Source organism: Chelonoidis abingdonii, chromosome 10 (assembly GCF_003597395.2).
Source record: "Chelonoidis abingdonii isolate Lonesome George chromosome 10, CheloAbing_2.0, whole genome shotgun sequence".
Classification (NCBI taxonomy): domain Eukaryota; kingdom Metazoa; phylum Chordata; order Testudines; family Testudinidae; genus Chelonoidis; species Chelonoidis abingdonii.
In genome coordinates, this window is record NC_133778.1 from 54,516,591 (window position 1) to 54,535,434 (window position 18,844).

The following is an 18,844-nucleotide window of genomic DNA, read 5'->3' on the forward strand; positions in this document are numbered from 1 at the left end:
GAATTGAATTGAAGACCCTTGATTCTGCCCAGCATCTGACTCATTTGCAAACCACAAAATCCCAACAAAACATTAATGCAAGCTCAAGTCATATCCCACTTTGTTTGTTAGATCAGTGGCTCTCAACCTTTCCAAACTACTGTACCCCTTTGAGAAGTCTGATTTGTCTTGCATACCCCCAAGTTTCACCTCGCTTAAAACCTGCTTGCTTACAAAATCAGATATAAAAATACAAGAGAGTGTCACAGCACATTGTTACTGAAAAATGTGCTTACTTTCTCTTTTTTACCATATAATTCTAAAATAAATCCATTGGAATATAAATACTGTACTTACATTTCAGGGTATAGTATATAGACCAGTGTAAACAAAACACTGCATGAAACTTTACTTTGTAAAACTTGGCAAAGTCAGTACAACAGTCTACATAAAAAGCACTAGAAAATATCTAAATGACGAAGCGCCCCCTGGAAGACCTCTGAGTACCCCCAGGGGTACGCATACCGTTGGTTGAGAACCACGATGTCAGATTAACTTTCAAAGACTCCTCAATCCCACTTCCTCTAAAATATTTCAATAAAGGTTTTCCCAGTTCCTGTCTGGCTAGCTCTATTGCCTAGTTTCAAGCTAACTCATGATCATATATTCAAGACAAAGGGAAGCAACCCACATTAGAAATTGGACCACAGACAGAACTATTCCCTGAAGTCAAGGAATCTAAACATCAATGCTGAGATCTTGATTTCAAGATCTTAGATGTGTCCACTTTTAAAAAGGAGCCCTCACCCTTCTCTTCTCCCTTCTCCCCCTGCAAATTACAAATTTAACTCCTCCCTTACTCACAGGATGACCCTGAGGGACACTTGCTTCTGTCTACCTTGTAAAGTTCTTCACTTGGAGCACTGAATTAAAAATCCACCATCATCTCTTTTCCCAGACTGTAAGACTGTCCATAAGAAAATATATAATTAGACAAAAAACAATCACAGGGAAAAGTCATGCCAAATCATATGCTTCTATTTATTAAAAAATTCACCCCAATGTGTTTTTCTAAGAGAAAGAGACCATACAGCAGCTAGCAGAACATGATTGACCAGGTCGCAAGAGATATGTTACTGCAATTCTTTCTACAATTTTTTTAGAATTTTATAAATCAGGTATCATGTAAAAACCAAGAATCTGAACTTCAAAATTTCAAACCTTTAGCTATAATTCCACATTGTTGACACACATACTGGTGTTTATATATAGGACATTCGGATTATAAAATAAAACAAAAGTGGAACGGGGGTGTAGCGAGGCGGTGTGGCTCCCCTCCTCCACAGGGAGGGTTGAGCCCCGTCCATCTTCCCCCAGGGCGGAACTTCCGGGCAGAAGCCCCGCCCCTCAAAGCAGTTCAGGGCGCGCGACCGTGATAGGTATACAAGCCCGCGCGCCGGCCTTCAGTTGGAGCCTCAGCAGCCAGCGCGAGAGCGGACGTGCCGGACGACCCTCGTCGCGGGAGGCTGCCGAGCTCCGAGACCGGGACCAGGCCTTGCCAGAACCGACCCGCAGCAACCACGACCCTGAGCTGCGGGAACTACCACGCTACCCAGCCCCAACTACGCCTGGAGGAGCTGCCGGACCAGACCTGGCCCAGCTAGGCCAGAGGTACTACCGGATCTACCCCTGACCCGGACTGGGAGGAGCCCATGTAACGGTCGACGACACCGGCGGACCAGGTAGGCTGCGAAGGGGGAATGGAAAGTAGCCCGGGCGGCTGACCACAGTCCAGCGCAGAAGGCCCCAGCGAAATGACCGTGTGTGTGTCGGTCAGGACCCACTGACCGCGCTGTCAGTTGTGTTCGGTTAGAGCCCCCCGAGCACTCTGTCAGTGTGTTTCGGGTGGATCCCCACTGACTGCCATAGCGGCGACGGCCGCTACTAGGGCCCCGGCTGCGACGCAGAGGAGTGGGTGGCCTGCGTTCCCCCTGCCACCCGTCGCGCGGGTGGCAGTATCCCCTTCGCCCCCGCCACGAGCTACTATTTGTTTGTTGCTCTCTGCCCTGCCCCAAAGGGCCAGAGCCCCTGACTGTGTGTTGCTCTGCCCTGCCCCAAAGGGCCAGAGGCCCCTGGCCTGTTTGCTTGCTTCCTGCCCCAAAGGGCCAGAGCCCCCTGGCTGTGTGTTGCTCTGCCCTGCCCCCAAAGGGCCAGAAGCCCCCGGCTGGTGTGTTTGTCTCTGCCCTGCCCCAAAGGGCCAGAGCCCCCTGGCTGTGTGTTTGCTCTGCCCCTGCCCCAAAGGGCCAGAGCCCCCTGGCTGTGTGTTGCTCTGCCCTGCCCCAAAGGGCCAGAGCCCCCTGGCTGTGTGTTGCTCTGCCCTGCCCAAAGGGCCAGAGCCCCTGGCTGTGTGTTGCTCTGGCCCGCCCCAAAGGCCAGAGCCCCCTGGCTGTGTTGCTCTGCCCTGCCCCCAAAGGGCCAGAGCCACCCATTGGCTGTGTGTTGCTCTGCCCTGCCCCCACCAGGGCCAGACCCCCCTGGCATGGGCTCTGCCTGGCCCAAAGGGCCAGAGCCCCCTGGCTGTGTGTTGTCTGCCCTGCCCAAAGGGCCAGAGCCCCTGGCTGTTGTTGCTCCTGCCCTGCCCCCAAATGGGCCAGAGCCCCCTGGCTGTGGTTGCTCTGCCCTGCCCAAAGGGCCAGAGCCCCTGGCTGTGTGTGTCTTGCCCTGCCGCCAAAGCGGCCAGAGCCCCCTGTGTGTGTTGCTGCCCTGCCCCAAAGGCCAGAGCCTGGCTGTGTGTTGCTCTGCCCTGCCCCAAAGGCCAGAGCCCCCTGGCTGTGTGTTGCTCTGCCCATGCCCCAAAGGGCCAGAGCCCCCGGCTGTGTGTGCTCTGCCCTGCCCCAAAGGGCCAGAGCCCCCTGGCTTGTGTGTTGCTCTGCCCCTGCCCCAAAGGGCCAGAGCCCCCTGGCTGTGTGTTGCTCTGCCCTGCCCAAAGGGCCAGAGCCCCCTGCTGTGTGTTGCTCTGCCCTGCCCAAAGGGCCAGAGCCCCCTGGCTGTGGTAGCTTGCCTGCCCTGCCCCAAAGGCCAGAGCCCCCTGCTGGTGTGTTTAGCTCTGCCCTGCCCCAAAGGGCCAGAGCCCCCTGGACTTGTGTGTTGCTCTGCCCTGCCCCAAAGGGACCAAGCCCCCTGACTGTGTGTTGCTCTGCCCTGCCCCAAAGGGCCAGAGCCCCCTGACTGTGTGTTGCTCCTGCCCTGCCCAAAGGGGCCAGAGCCCCCTGACTGTGTGGCTGCCCTGGCCCTGCCCCCAAAGGGCCAGAGCCCCCTGACGTGTGCTGCCCGGCCCTGCCCCAAGGGCCAGAGCCCCCCTGACGTGTGTTGGCTCGGCCCTGCCCCAAAGGCCAGAGCCCCCTGACTGTGTGTTGCTCTGCCCTGCCCCAAAGGGCCAGAGCCCCTGGCTGCTTGTTGCTCTGCCCTGCTCCAAAGGGCCAGAGCCCCCTAACTGGTTTTGTTGCTCTGCCCTGCCCCAAAGGGCCAGAGCCCCTAACTGTGTGCTGCCCGCGCCCCTGCCCAAAGGGCCAGAGCTCTCTGACTGTGTGTTACTCTGTCCTGCCCCAAAGAGGGCCAGAGCACCACCTAACTGTGTGGTTGCTCTGCTCTGCCCCAAAGGGCCAGAGCTCTCTCCCTTGACGTTGTGTTGCTCTGCCCTGTCCCACAGGGCCAGAGCGGGTATGTGCGAGCTGTGTTTTGGGCCCACCTGCGTCCAAGGCAGGGCCCCACTGACTTTGCCGTGTCCCAGTCCACTCCACAGGGACCGAACGCCCAGACAGTGGACCGTGGACCCGAGGGACAGGACCCGGTGAGAACAGGACGAGGCCGGTGTGGCTCCCCTCCTCCACAGGGAGGGTTGAGCCCTGGCTTCCCCTCGTCACAGGGGGCTTGGAAAAGACTGCATTCGAACAAGAGGAGGGCAGAAAGGAACTTGTTTCAGTGAAAACAATGAACATTATTATAAGGATCACATGCTTGAAGTGAGTGTAAATGGAAGCTGGTTTTCATTTCATTTTTCCCCTCGACAAAACACCCACAGGATCACTTTATCCACCACTGAAATGCAAACATGGGTTGAAACACTATTTTTCAATTACCAGCACATCACCTTAAGACATAAAGAATGCTCTTTCCAAATGACTCTCCACAAGCAAGCAGAACATAGTTACCCACACTGAAATCTGGCAATCCACCTATAATTTCTCAGAGTCCCATGGAATCTTTAATAGCCACCATGGTTCATGATGTTGATTTTGCATATAAAAGGAAAACACTTCTGCCTCAAAACTGTGTTAGAGAACTTGTCCTATACCAGCTCACAGGGTACCAATGGCTAACTCAGCAACGGCTCTTCCTGCAGCACCTAAGGCTACAGCTTCCGGAAACCTCCCACCATTGAGCTTTTGTGGTGGTGCAATCACTGTTAATTAAGTCCAGCCACCAGCATTTGTACCATCACATCATCTAGCATTGCTCATACACAGTGGTTTAAGATATTACCAAAAATCAGTCTACATCAGAACTCCCAGTGCTGCTGCACACAAGAGAAATTTCACAGAAACAGACAAGAACAATATGTTCCTTGCCCACACTGGCAATTAACAGCACTGCAACTTTCTCCCTCAGGGGTGTGAAAAAACACCCCTCTGAGTGCAGCAAGTTGCAGCGCTGTAAAGCACCAGTGTAAACGGTGCCCCAGCACTGGGAGCTATGCCCCTCGTTGAGGTGGGTTTTTTTTTTTTTTTTTTTTTTTTTTTTAGAGTGCTGGGAGAGCTCTCCCCCAGCGCTGCGCCACCACCACACGAGGCACGTTAAAGCACTGCCGCGCTGCCAGTGTAGACTAGTCCTTAGAAGTGTCCTAAGAATGTACTAACCCAGCCCAGCTTGTGAAATCTGTCAGGATCAGAGATGAGGTGGTTTGAAGAAAAGCAAATTTAAATTTGAGAATACAGAAATGTCTGAAGGAAGCCCTTATCTGTACAAATATATATTTACTGTTAAATCTCTCATTGCCCTAAATTACAATCAAGAATGCAATATATTAGATTTTTAAATTCATTAGGCGGTTGGCTGTTTTTCAAAGAGGGAAGCTGCAAAAATTAATTTCTTAATAAAGAAGGCAGCTGCAGATCCAGCCCTCACGTACTAGACAATTAACTTCTCTGTTAGAATCAGAAACTCTACTACACTAATTATTCCACTGCAGTAAGAACTCCACCTCCTAAACAGCTTCCCCTTCAATTAATTATTAAGCATAACAGTACCTAGAGCAATCTACTCTTTTTAGCAGTTCCAACAATTACTCCCTGGATGGCTACAACTACCGTCCTTAAGTTAGTGAAACATGTTTGTTCTGCAGCAGATGGGGAAGCCTTACAAACTGAAAGAAAATGTGGTACTTATGCAAGATGTGTCCCATTCACCTGGAGCTACTTCATGGGTTGCAGTAGGAGGGAAATCACCACAGAAATAAAGTGACAGATTTGCCAGCCCTCTGCTGTTCCATCTCTAGAAATAATCAGGCATGGAAACAACACAGCCCAACATTACAGGAAAGTTAGCACAGCATGACTCCTCTTATACAAAAAGTAAAGTAGAGAGATCAAAGGCGTCGGGTGAACCACATGCTTTGCAATTTATCAACTTATGTCATACTGAAGGAAAACCTGATGGTGTGGGAGGATTAGTCATGTTTTCCAAAAGAGAAGAACCCACCACACATTTGTATCATAGGCTTCAAAGATATGATATGTTTATCTCTGCAAGCTGCTTGTACTTCATTACAGGTATCTCAGATGAGCTCTTTTATGGAAACAATCCTTAAACTTCATGGAAATAAACAAGTTAGGAGGGGACAGGGAAATGGACTAAAGATGCACAGTTATAACACGCATCCGACAAAGTGGGTATGCACCCACGAAAGCTCATGCTCCAAAACTTCTGTTAGTCTACAAGGTGCCACAGGATTCTTTGCTGCAGGTATAACACATTAAAGGTTTCCAGCTTAAGTTTTCCCACTACAAAAATTGTAACAAAATATATCACACACCTAATGAATGACTGTACATCAAGTATGTATTGTGTGTGTTGTATAAAAGGAAAGAAAAAAATCCCAACAATATATGGCTAAATATATTTTCTCAAAAAAAAAAATTAACACGTTTAACTGAATAAAATTGACAGGTTAGATTTTGCTAATTTAAAATAAAATCAACTTCACTAGCAATACAGACATTCCCACCCCACATCAATCTATGAGAGTATAATTTCTGGTATTTCTAGGGTGTCTCACATCAAGATACAATAGTCTACCTTTGTGCATTGAGAGGTGGACATACTGATGTGGATTTCATTAAAAGAGCAATGTGCCATGCAGCATCAAAGAGAACTACCAAATCACGGAAATGACTTTCAAGAACCAATGAGGATTTTTATGCCACATTGTCACTGCTCTACCATCCATTTGTTTTAGGAGTTTTTTCTAAATAAGCTAATTAGGCATGAATGATCCAGATAAATAGTCTGCAAAGATCTTTAAACAGAAAGAATTTATGGATCTAATTCTCATCTTACTAGTGCAACTTTCATTAACTTCACTATCATTCCTGCTTAAGAGGAAGAGAATAGTCTGACCTGATACTTTAAGGAGAAAATATATTGTCAGTAGTCACTCACTCACTCATGCCCGTCACCCCAATCGGGGTATGGGCCGCCAACCACAGATCTCCAGAGTCTTCTATCCTGGGCCATTCGCTCTAGCTGGTTTCAGGTATAGCCCATTTTTTTGCTATCAGCCTGAAGGTCCCGTCGCCAGGTGTTTCTTGGACAGCCTCTTTTCCGCTTGCCTTGGGGGTTCCACCGCAGTGCCTGTCTGGTGATGTTAGTTGGCTGCTTGCGTAGTGTATACTGAGTCATAATTCTCAGTAGTAAACACATTAGAAAACTAGGTAAAAATAGACATTGTTTCCCTAGAGGAATGGGCATCATTATTTGCATCTGACAAGTACTGTATGTATTATGCTGTGAAACACCATTTGACCTCTTGCTCCCTATATTCCTACATGTTCTGTAGTGTCTGATTAACAAAAGAAAAAATTATTCAATGTCTCTTCACAAAACTGTAGTCACTAAACACAATAAGGAATCTTTAGAGCAGCTCAAGGCTGAAACAATAGATAGTAGGACTTCCCTCTGGGGAACAAACTATGCTAGTACAAGGACCCTTAGGCCCTGTTCCATTTTTCCTTACTGGTTTTTCTCTCTCACACTCACACACGCTCTGAGGTCCCATATCATAGCCATCATCCTTCTAGCCAAGCAGAACTGGCAAGGACTTGCTTCAAAGCCCATCAGTGCCATACATAGTCAGGTGGAACGAATCCTGTTGAGCAACAACTAAAAACAAACAGTCCTCTCCCTCCCTAACCCTAGGTTGCCTGCACAATAACAGATGTGCAAAACTCAGCAGATTCAATATGCACAGGTACATGCCAATATTTTGCACTAGTTCAGACCTAAGTTTCATCTCAAAAAAAGAATGTGAAACCAGAACCAAAGTTAATTTCTGTCTCCTTCCTGGAAATAGGAAACACTGACATTACAACAGCGAAAAATTATTTCAGGAAATCCACACTGCTAAATATCACAACTAAGACTAAATACATCAGTTTCTGCCTTTCACTAACAGCAAGATTCAATATGAGTGGGCACTACAGATCCACCTGAAGAAAGAAAGAATGAACTTGTTCCTGCATTTTTCTCAGTTCAGTTCAATTCCTTAATCTTTATTTCTTTTTTAATTTTCAGGGGGAAATATATTGCAGGCCCACAAACTTATCTGGGAAAAAATCTTTTTACATCACAGGCAGCTTATTTCCTCGCAGAGCCTCCCTGTGTATCCCTCCCAGTCCTCGATCCTCCGAACACTTAGGCATGTGAGTCCAGTAGTTGCAGATGTTAAGTGTTTTCAGGTCCCCAAGCCAGCAAGATACTTCACTGGCTGAGCTCAGCACACCATTTAACACTCACAGAATGCAAGAAAAAAAAATGCCAAGGAAAATACATTTGCAGATACATCAGGCAAAACTAAATAGCTAACTTGAGCGTACAGAGGAAAAAAGACAACAAACTAAGCAGCAGTGTACTGAAAAATCTGTTGTGAAGCTTGATAAGGAATCCAGTAGCTTAGTTAAAAGTGAACTGCAAAAGAAAGCAATTTATTTATTGCTTTTGCCTCTTAGTGCCCTACTATGATCAAGGTCAGTTGGCCATCATGGCAAAAAAAGGGTTAAATCACAGTAAAAACACAGGAGTCATAATCTGAATTTAAAAATAAGTCATGGCACACTAAAATTTTCATTATATTATTGGCCATGGAAAATTGAGAAAAGTTAATTAGTCTCCAATTTGCAATTAAAAATTGATTAAAGCCAGTTATATTAGTTTATCCATACTAAATGGCACACTTGTACAGCCAAATCTGAGAAGATTCATGGAGGAGGCTGGTTCAGGTGACAAAGACCATGGATATAATCCCACTCCTATTAAAGTCAAGGGGAATTTTGCCATTGACTTCAATGGGGCCAGGATTTGATTGTTTTAGATACGCAAATCCTGAAAGTCAGAGAGTCATGGGTATGATAAATGTACAGCTTTATTCATGACATATAGAAATAGACTCAAAGATGTCCCAAAAGAAGTTGGGGAGGAGGAGTCATTTGCCTTTAAAAAAGAATCAGTAGTAATTACAAGTCTTCCCTTCCTGAAGTTGCTGGAGAATCTTCTGAAGCCAATAAAACTATAACAGGAGAGAACAGGAGATGCATGATGTTGACTATTTCAGAAAGCATTTTTCCCCAGTTATTTGTCAGGAGCTTGAGTTAAGAAAAAGAGAATCTCTCCTGAAGGGTTCAGAAGAGTTGGATTAGACAGCTTCTCTCCTTTCAGCTATTCAAGTTTCAGTCTTGTCTTTTGTGATGACTGAAAATAGTGGAATTTTGTCTTCTCACAGAAAAATCAGTCCTGATATTGTTGAAAAAAAGAAAAAGATGCTGGACTAACAAAAAACCCACTTTATGGCCTTTACTCAGAAGCAACAAAAGACCATTTGATATTGTGGTTGATTTGTTTAATATAGCTTTGCAGTTCCATCTTAATAACTTCATGAATGCTAAAGAAAAAGTGCGCTCTTCTAAAATGAAGACCATGCTGGGAATATTTTCTAGCAGAAATGTGATTTTTCTGTGGGTAAGTATTACTAGTTAGGGATCTGAGCATTCAATCTGACACACTAAATAATGAAGATCAATAACACATTCTATTATTAATAGTATATTGCAGTAGTATCCATAGGTTCCAGTTAAGGCCAAGGCCTCAAGTGTGAAAATATCTGTATGTATGTTTATAATTCAAAAACTGTAAAGAGATACGGAAAACATCAGCCAGTATAAACTAGCTGATTTCTCACAGGTATCATGGCAGTGAACCCAACTCAGGAGATACAGTTTTTTCTCCGTTTAATGTGACAGACTTACAATTAAGCAAGGGCTGGTCTACACTACGGGGGCGAGGGGGAGAAATCGATCTATATTATGCAACTTAAGCTACATGATTAACTTACATACCTAGATCACTGTGTTGTGTCGACAGGAGATGCACTTCTCATTGAGGCAGAATACTGGATTCGATGTTAGAGCAACCGGTGGTCGATTTATCGCGTCTATACTAGACACTATAAATCAACTCCTGCTGGATCGATAGCTGCCTGTCGATCCGGTCTGTAGTGTAGACAAGCCCTAAGTCTCATTGGATGTCACTAGGTCTTCTTCCCAGACCCTGCCTATGTCATGAGAAAGAGAAATGAAGCAGCTCTTCTGGTTGAGACAAGCTTTCCAGGATGATAACTAAAGGTGTGAAGATTTATCCTGCCAAACCACAAGTTATACACAAGGGTCAAAATACACTTTTACATGTCATAAATTAGACACTATGACCTCCAGTGCATAAGAACTAGAAAATATCTGTTTTTCCTTTTTGTCTTTGGAGAGAGGAGCTAATGCTTTATAGTGATGTTTGAGCACTTTCTTCAGTAGAATCAGTTTAAACTGAACTCAATGTTTCCCAAAGAACTACACTATAACCAGAGATGCGCTATAACCAGAATTACAATTTGCACATGGTTTTACCTAATTAATATACTTGTGTGGTTTTTAAGCTCACTAACATTTGCATGGAAAAGATCTCTTTCATACGGTTTCATCTCTTCCTGCTAGTTATTTCTCCTTCATTCTAAACATTTATGGTCTGAAGTCACAATCCTCTGTTTCTGACATCAGATTAATTGCTGTGGAGATTATTATGATTACAACTCAAGGTGAGGAATGAGAGTTTATCTACTCAGAAAGCAAATATCCTGTTTTGATGCAATGCCCTGAGTAATTAAAAAGAGAAGAGAAATAGACTTTTCTGTAACATTTATCTCAAAACATTTCAGTCTTTCATGAGTCATTTAGCAGCTCTCTAATGAAAAAGTGCTTGTCCTGCCAATAAATTCTCACAATAGCTGTAAGCAATTGAAATAAGAACCTTATTAATAACCAACTAGCCATTTATGCGGTTTATTATTTATTTATTGATCTCAAGCACTTATTTAAGTATTTGGATATAAAAATAAACCTTATAATGAGTAACATAAATATGGCTGTGATCAAATATGGCAGGTCAAAATACAAAACAAAGCACCAAGGGAAAACAAAATCCAGCAAGTCAGACAACTAACCACATACTAGCTCAAGCAGAAATGACCTACATCATGCACTGAAGATCACCAAAGCCTCATGTTGGCAGACCGCCAAAGGGAGCCCGTTCCAAAGATAAGGGCCCTCAATTGGAAAACTTCAGCTCCAAGAACTCACAGCAAGCAATTCCCAGACTATCTTAACTGCCATGATAAGCAGTCTGTAGGAAAGCTGAGTCCCACCCAGGGTGACCAGATATCTTGTTTTTAAAAGGACAGTCCCATACTTAAGCCCTCCTGCAGGTGTCCGGACTTCCTTAAAAAAGGGCAAATTGTCCTGTATTTTCTGTCTCCTCCCCAAATCTGTACTGGTGGTTCTTGCTGCTGACCAGATCCCTGCTTGCCAACCACCCGCCCATCAGCAGCGAGGGGGCGAGAGGGAGGGGCAATGACCAATGATGGGAGTGGGTGTGCAAGGCTGATGCAGGACAAAGCTGCAGCATGCAGGACTAGCCACTCCTCCTGCTGGTCCATCACACAGCCCCCTGCCCTCCCATGCAGTGCCGAAAGGCTGCTGCTGGCCACTTTCTGGTGTGAACCCTGGCAGAAATGGGGGCAGTGGGGCATATGACCCTGCATGCTGCCCCCATGTGCTGCCTCAGGAAGATGCAGCACCAGGTACCAGGAGAGGCAGGTCCATCCTGGGGACCCAGCCAAGCACAGAGGGCAGAGAGCGCTAGGAAAGGAAAGTCAGGTTGGTGGGTCACTGCGTCTGTGTGAGAGAGGTATATGGGAGTGTATGTGTGTCTGTGTCACCTCTCCCCCTGTGAACCCTAAAGCCTTGAGAAGTAAATCAAAAGAATCCAATTGTGCAGTATTTATTTTTAACAGCTCAGTCAATTTGATGTTAATTTGAACATTTGTACTGCATAGTTCTGATTGATTTTCATTGAACTTGCTTGAATACGAGTAATTTTACTAGGCATCCCATATTCAGCATAGGGAAATATGGTCACCCTAGTCCCAGTCAATACAGGGACCAAAATAACCACACAGACTACTTTTTAGTGATCATGTTAAATACGCTCTAGTCAATGATTCCAGAGCCCTTTGCTGTTATGAAGGTTACTTCCCAGAGTGATATGTTGGTGGAACAAGAATATTGGCCTGTCCAGAAATCTGTTGTCACTAGGACCTGGAGTAGTGAACTGATGCTTAAATATATATTTTAGACTTGGTGGTAGAAAGAAACACCATGTGCAGCTCTACTTATATAAGGATGAACATTTCAACCATATCACTAACTTGCCCAGGGAATGAGATTTTACTACACTGTGCTCCCAGACAATTAGAATCAACTATTTGTTCTACTGGAATCTGTAACCATTTATCAAAGTGCCTCTATAAAGAATGCATAATAAAATGTAATGATTGATTTACATACAAACTACACTCAGCAACTACACACTGCAAAACTTTACTTTGATTCCTGCTTCAAACAAACAGATTAGGATTTAATCTCTGCCTCCTGCTTCTCTCTTTGACCTCACATGGCTCTAATGCAAACACAATGCAAAACGTGGGAGAGAACTACCATTGAAGCTAGCACATTCAGGGAGCACCGATCCTGTGTTCCACAAAACAGGGCGAGCACGAAGTAAACACTGGCCGGGTGCCCTGGGGGCTCAGACACCCGTAAGAACTCCAAGCACTGCGCCTCGTGTAAAGCAAGAGAGGCGGAAGGCTCCTCGATCCATTCAGGCGAAGAAACTTTCCCGGGAAAGAAGGCGGCCTCCAGCGGCTGCCGCAACGAGCTCTCTCTAGCTGTGTGACAGCAAAGTGGCTGAAGGGAACCCAGCAATAAGCAGAGCGCACGCAGCCCGTACACCTCTCTCCTTCCACCTGCACCGACCGCAGCCTGGCAGGCGTTTACACAGCGCAGCTGGTGAGATGCAGAGCCAAGCCAAGCCCTGGGGTGGGGTGAGGTGAGGGGGGAGAAAGGACTCACACTGAGCTCTGCAATTCTCCCCTGAAATTATTGTCACTTGCCAATCATTTGAGGTTCCCCACGAGCGAGGGAGAGCGCGAGCATGCCCAGTGAACAGAATGACATCACCTTCATCAATGCTGGGGGCTGGGAGGGTGCAGCCCAGGTGGGAATGGAGGCCGGCTCCATTCAGTTCCCCCCCACACACACCGCAGGTACAAACGGGGGGCGCGTGGCGCAGGAGCTGCCCTCTGCCGCCCGGCCTGGCCCCGGGGCTGGAGCCGCGGAGGGGGTAATTGATCCGCGGGGGAAAAGCCGCGGTGTGGAGAGCGGGCTAGTGCCACCCGCCCCACTCCGAGGAACACCCCCCCCCCGCCTGCATCCCCCAGACCCTTCTCATCCCAGCAGGAGCCGCGTGCCCGCGGGGGGGAGGGGGCAATAAACCCCAAGTCAAAGGGGTCTGGGGAACTCAGAGAACCCCTGGGGGCGTGCCCCAGCCCTGCCCCCTGCTGGAGGAAGCGGGGTCCCCTGCAATTCTGCGGCACAAACCCTCGCCCGCTACCCCAGCGCCCCAGGACAACCCCTGCCCACCCCGGAGCGGGAACAATGGGCCGCAGCAGGGAGGGGCGGGATGCTGCTTTTTGCCAGGGCTGCAGAACCGCGGTCCCAGGATGCTCAGCCCCACGGAGGCTGGGAGCGGGGCAGCGGGAACCTCCCGACGAGACTTACCCCGATCACCACCGTCTCCTCGCCTTTGAACTTGGGGATGAATTTGTCCCCGCGGAGGATCTCCGCCTCGTTGAGGGGCCGGAACCGGCACATCACTTTGATGCTGCATTCGGCGGGGTCCGCCATCTCGGAGCGGTGGGAGGGATGCTGGAGGGCGAGCTGCAACCCGCGTGCCTAATGCATCCAGCCTCCAGCGAGGCAGGGACGGCAAACGCCCGGCCCACCTTCAGCAGGTCATGGGGCGGGGGCTTCGGGAAAGCAGCGACCCTGCGTTGTCCCGCTTCTCCTGCAAAAACACCAATCGGCCCCAGCCGCGGCCGAACCGCTTGTGCAGAGCGCCGGGGTGGGGCTCGCACCCCGCGCGGGGACTGCGAGGCTCCCTGCGGGCAGCAAGCAAACAAAGCGGCCGCTCCTTTGCCCCTTCAGCTCCGGCAGCCTCTTGCGAGCCCCACCACACTTCGCCGCCCACAGAGGTTTTGTGACTTCACCGCATTACATCAACCCCTCGCAAAGCTCGGCCTCGAGTGGAGAGGAGCCGGCAAAGCCTGCTGGGAGCCGTAGTCCTCCGAGCGGCACACAGGTGGGGGGCTGGACGGTAAAGGGGGAAGGAAAGGGCCGTACCCCACTCTCTTTGGGTGTCTGACTACTAAGGGGTAAGGATTGACGGGGGATGGGTGCTGTTTTGAAAGCCGCTTGCAGTTCCCCAGCTGAGAGGAAATCTGTTTCTCCTTAGGTCAGGGTGAAATGTTTCAAAGTTTCACAAATCACACACAACTCAGAAGTGTTTAACAATGACAAACATATTTTTCCCGGTTTTGGGCAGCTCCGTTTCCAGTCAGGGTCTTGAATTTCCAATCTTGGTGGTTTTAGTTAATTACATTAACATTACACCTGCTCAACAGGGAATGTTCTCTCAGTTATTTTTCATAACTCCTCCTCCCTCCCCACCCCCTAAAGATTTTCAACACTCCTCAACATGTCAGTTTGGGTGTTTGTTTAGCTTTTTTATTATTATTATTATTACTTTTGTTTCCAGTATGGGGTTTTATCAGTTTAACCCTAAATCCAGAAACTCCAGTTATACTTAATTAAAAATGAGAGCTAGAGAGAAAAGGGGAATAGACCCGATGGTATATGTGGCTTGTTAATGTTCTGACATGTTCTGTAAAGTGCACTTTTAAATGCAGATGTTTCCTTTCCTGCTGCATATGTGACATACACGCACACTGCGCTCTCTTTTGCAGACTTTACCTTTGTTCCTTCTTGCTATGTTGGACTCTCAATATAAAATAAAGGTCATTCTGACTGGAAGTATGTGTTTGCTCTTTGCCAGGGCAACTCCAGGCCCCAGCACACCAAGCACGTGCATGGGGTAGCAAGCCACAGGGAGTGCTCTGCTGGTCGCCGCGGGGGCAGCAGGCAGGCTGCCTGCAGCAGCTTTCCTGCAGAGGGTCCGCTGGTCCGGTGGCTCTGGTGGACCCTCCACAGGCACGCCTGCGGGAGGTCCACCGAAGCCACGGGACCAGCGACGGCAGAGCGCCCCCCACGGCATGCCACCCTGCTTGGGGCAGCGAAATGTCTAGAGCCTCCCTTGCTCTTTGCATATGGAAAATATAATAGAATCAATTATCCTATAGTATTCCATCATGATAAAGAGCTTCTGTACACCTGATAGGGAGATATGTCACAGGATTTTTTACTTTATAGTCAGTATCCCATGCTTTTCTGAAAATGTGAAATGACGCAACATGTTCTGTAGTAGTCTCTGGTTGAAATTCAGGCCCTGTTGAAATCAATGGGAGATTTGTCATTGATTTCAAGGGGGTCAGGTCCATGTGACAATAGATTCGATTATTGTATGTTCTGTTGGTGGGTTGGCTCTTTTAGCACCTAATGAATGAGTGTAATAGAGCACTGGTTCTCAACCATTTCCATACCATTTGTGACAGATATGACAATATCCTGCAATATCGTGTGCAAACCTTATGAAATGAAGTAAAACCGTATTGAATTACACTTAGTAACTTCAGGGTCCATTGTATTGCAAATGGAAATGTTTGTGTAGTACTTCTAGGGTGACCAAACAGCAAATGTGAAAAATCAGGTTGGGGATTGGGAGTTGGGGGTAGTAGGAGCCTTTATAAGAAAAAGACCCAAAAATCGGGTCACCCTAACTACTGTGGGATTTATGGAACTTCTTTAGGATGAAGAAGGATTAATGTCATTTCTGGGAGATAATGTGATTTTCAAAAGACTATGATAAATAATATAGCAGACATGACAGCTTTTCAGACAATACGTGTGAAGTGGAATTCTTAGGAGGTACTGGAGGGGGGTTGCAACCCCCACCTACTGACTCAGCCTTCGAAGCTTTTCCCTGACGGGGAACCTTTTGTCTGCTGATCACCTGTGGCATGAGGACAGTTCAGAGACGCAGCCTGCATTCTCCAGGGAGTAACTGACAAAGAAAAAATGTTTGAATAAATAGCCTGGTTTTAAGATGACTCAGGGCTTCTTCGTATTCCAGCAAATGAACAGGACCTTTGGTCCATGGAGGGCCCCAATCCTTAGGGAAGGGTTGGAAGAACATGGCGTACTGCGGCTGCATAAGACTAGGTGCTAGTTCTGAGCTGAGGCTGTTATAAACTTGTGACCACAAACAAGACTTTTTTTGGGAGCTCACCTGCCAGAGTGCATGGTGCAGATGCTGGGGGGAGATCTCTTGCAAGCTTATTTTTAGCATGCTTGTAGATTCTTTTAATGTGTTTTCTCTAATACTTTTACTATAATAAATAAGCCTGCACAGGAAGAGTTGTGTGGTAACTTATAATTGTGGGAAATGACAGTGTGTTCTGTCTCTAAGGGGAGAAGCAAGTGTGTTTAGGTGAATTGTCTTTTGCTGGGAATAATATGGTGAAGGCAGGGAACATTTCAGTCTGGACATGTATCTCCACCCAAGAAAGGTAATGGCTAGGAGGCCAGAAGGCTGATTGCAGATGCCTTTAGGTGAATCACTGAGGGGAAACACAGTGGCAGTTGGCCTGAACCTTGCGTGATTCCATGTTACAATAAAAAATGGTTTGGGGATCTCTGTTTTAGGCATATAGCTAGCCCATGGGTTGCAACCTTCTGCAGCTTGAGAGGCCATGAAGCAAGCTATAATTGCTGCCTATTCCAAATGCTAACAGGAAACTCCTCATTATGCAGTTGTATTACAGTAAAAGTTTTTAAATGGGCTGTTATCAATTCCTGGGAAGATTAGAAAAAAGTTTTACTTAGAAACAATAAATTCATAGGCAGGGACAGTAGGAAGGGAGTTGTCATTAGATACGTTTGCATGAAAAGATAAGTAGTTTTGTTTCTTAGCAGTTTATCTTGATTGAGGCTCCTCTGACGTGATGAAGGAGGGGCAAAGTGGTACATTGAAAATAAAACTCCTGCATTGTTGTCTATCCATCAGCTAACCTGTTTCAGTGTGGTTGGTTGATTAGGGTCATCCCTCATTTGCTGACACTTAGCATGGACAGGGCTCTCTTTGCTTAACAAAGTGCTCAAAAACCCTTTTTACTTTTTTTTTTACTTTTTGAGATTGTAATGAATTGCAGAGTAAAACAACTACATCCGAAATGATCTGACTGTGAAATTCACAAGAGATGGGGGAAGCCACAAAGGTTTGAAAGATGTAGGCCCCTGTCAATAGCATGTTGTAATAAAGATGCTATTTTCTGTATGTGGAAACTATTGTGTGTTTAGACACAGATCACTGTTTGTTTTACTGTGTCCAATTAATAACTTAATATGAAAGATACAATACCCTGCTTATTGTGCAGGATTAATCATGGATCTAACAAACATATGACTACAGCTGTCATGCTCCAAAAGGGCAGTAACGTGCTAAGTTGTTGGGACTATCCTGACTGGATTGTTTTTAGGGTGTCATAACTCAGGCAGTGCTTGAGTCAATCACTTGACACTTGGAACAATTCTACCTTAGGCTCAGATCCAACTTACCAGTTTTGAGCCAGTTGTGTGTGTGTGTCTCTCTCTCTTTTTTTTTTTATTGAGAAGAGATATGCAAAAATAAGACTTACAACAGAACCTCTGTTGCAACTTTATCTTTAACTATGGAACAACTGTCATTATTCCATAATGATGGAAAGCCATCATCACCACAACAGACTTTTTCAGTCCACTGCAGGATGCAAGCTTCACCAAGTGTCAAACATGGGTATCTCTGGCTAAATATAACCTGAACAGAGTATCAGTTTGTCTCACAATCATTATTGCAAGTGGCCTTCACGGAAGTTGCTATCCATTAGTTTTCATTGCTACAATCCATATCTTCTTAGGGCATGGCCGAGTCAAAGGTGCTTTAGCTTCATTATATTTTATGTGTCGGTTTGTTTTCTGGTAGATGCCCTTCCTTGCTACCTATTCATAAACAATCTACTACTAAACCAAAACTATAGGCCAGTAAGTATGATGTAGCAATTATTAGAGCACTTATCTTTCTCTAAAGCACTATATAAACATTAATGAGATCTCTAACACACACACATCCCGCCCGCCCAGGGAGATAAATAGGCAGTTTTACCAAGCTACAATAGTTATTTATTGAGTACCATAAATATGCCAACTACTGTACAAACATAGAAATCTTGGTTTCGAGCCTAAGGATCTTACAAGTTAATCAGAGATAAGAACATTCAAGTACAAAATGCACATAGGTTTAGGGTCCCATATGTTAGAATCCTTTATACATAACATGAAGATTTTGTAGCAGAATTTCAAGTGTAAGGGATAGCATAGAAGAGGACAAAGATATGAGTTGGGAAACATTCAAAGAGGTTGAGTAGGAAGGAATTATCTCTGTGCCACTCCAATAGTTTGCCACTGTATATCCTATACAGGACTAAGCCATACAATATTTAGCCCACAATAAATGTATTAGAACTACTCTGTCAGTAAAATGGCATATTAACACTGACCAAAAGCAAAATATATTCACGTGTGTTCCAAAAGAACTCAGCAGAGATTCAATACCAGAATATGTTTATCATGCTGATTTCTTGAGAAAGAGAGTGTGAGTGTGTGTGAGAGAGAGATGAAGAATGTAAACCACAATAAACTAGAAAACACCAAACACTCTCTTCATCACATAGCATTCATTAACATATTCGCATGCACCTAGCCTTGCCTAAGTATCCATCACCAGTATATTAAATTTGTCACATAAAATAACAAGGTGAAGTACTGACCAAAAGAGGCCTAAAACCTGGAAGTCAATTCCTCCCTCACATAAGTGCACACAATTCTCCTGGATTTCAATAAGAACTGCACATGCTTTTACGATGGCAAAATTAGGCCCCAAG

At 46.1% G+C, this 18,844-nt stretch overlaps 1 protein-coding gene across 3 annotated transcripts in view; it reads right to left on the reverse strand.

Moving 5' to 3' along the window:
* Nucleotides 1–14,042, reverse strand: part of KIF5C (kinesin family member 5C) — a 125,503-nt gene extending 111,461 nt beyond the window's left edge. For all 3 annotated transcript variants that reach the window (XR_004372205.2, XM_032769529.2, XM_032769528.2), the window contains exon 1: nt 13,473–14,042. Coding sequence is in view for 2 of the 3 variants with exons in the window: in XM_032769529.2 (XP_032625420.1) it covers nt 13,473–13,598 (126 nt within the window). In the remaining variant the exon portion in view is untranslated. The remainder of the gene's footprint in view (nt 1–13,472) is intronic.
* Nucleotides 14,043–18,844: the final 4,802 nt, after the last annotated feature.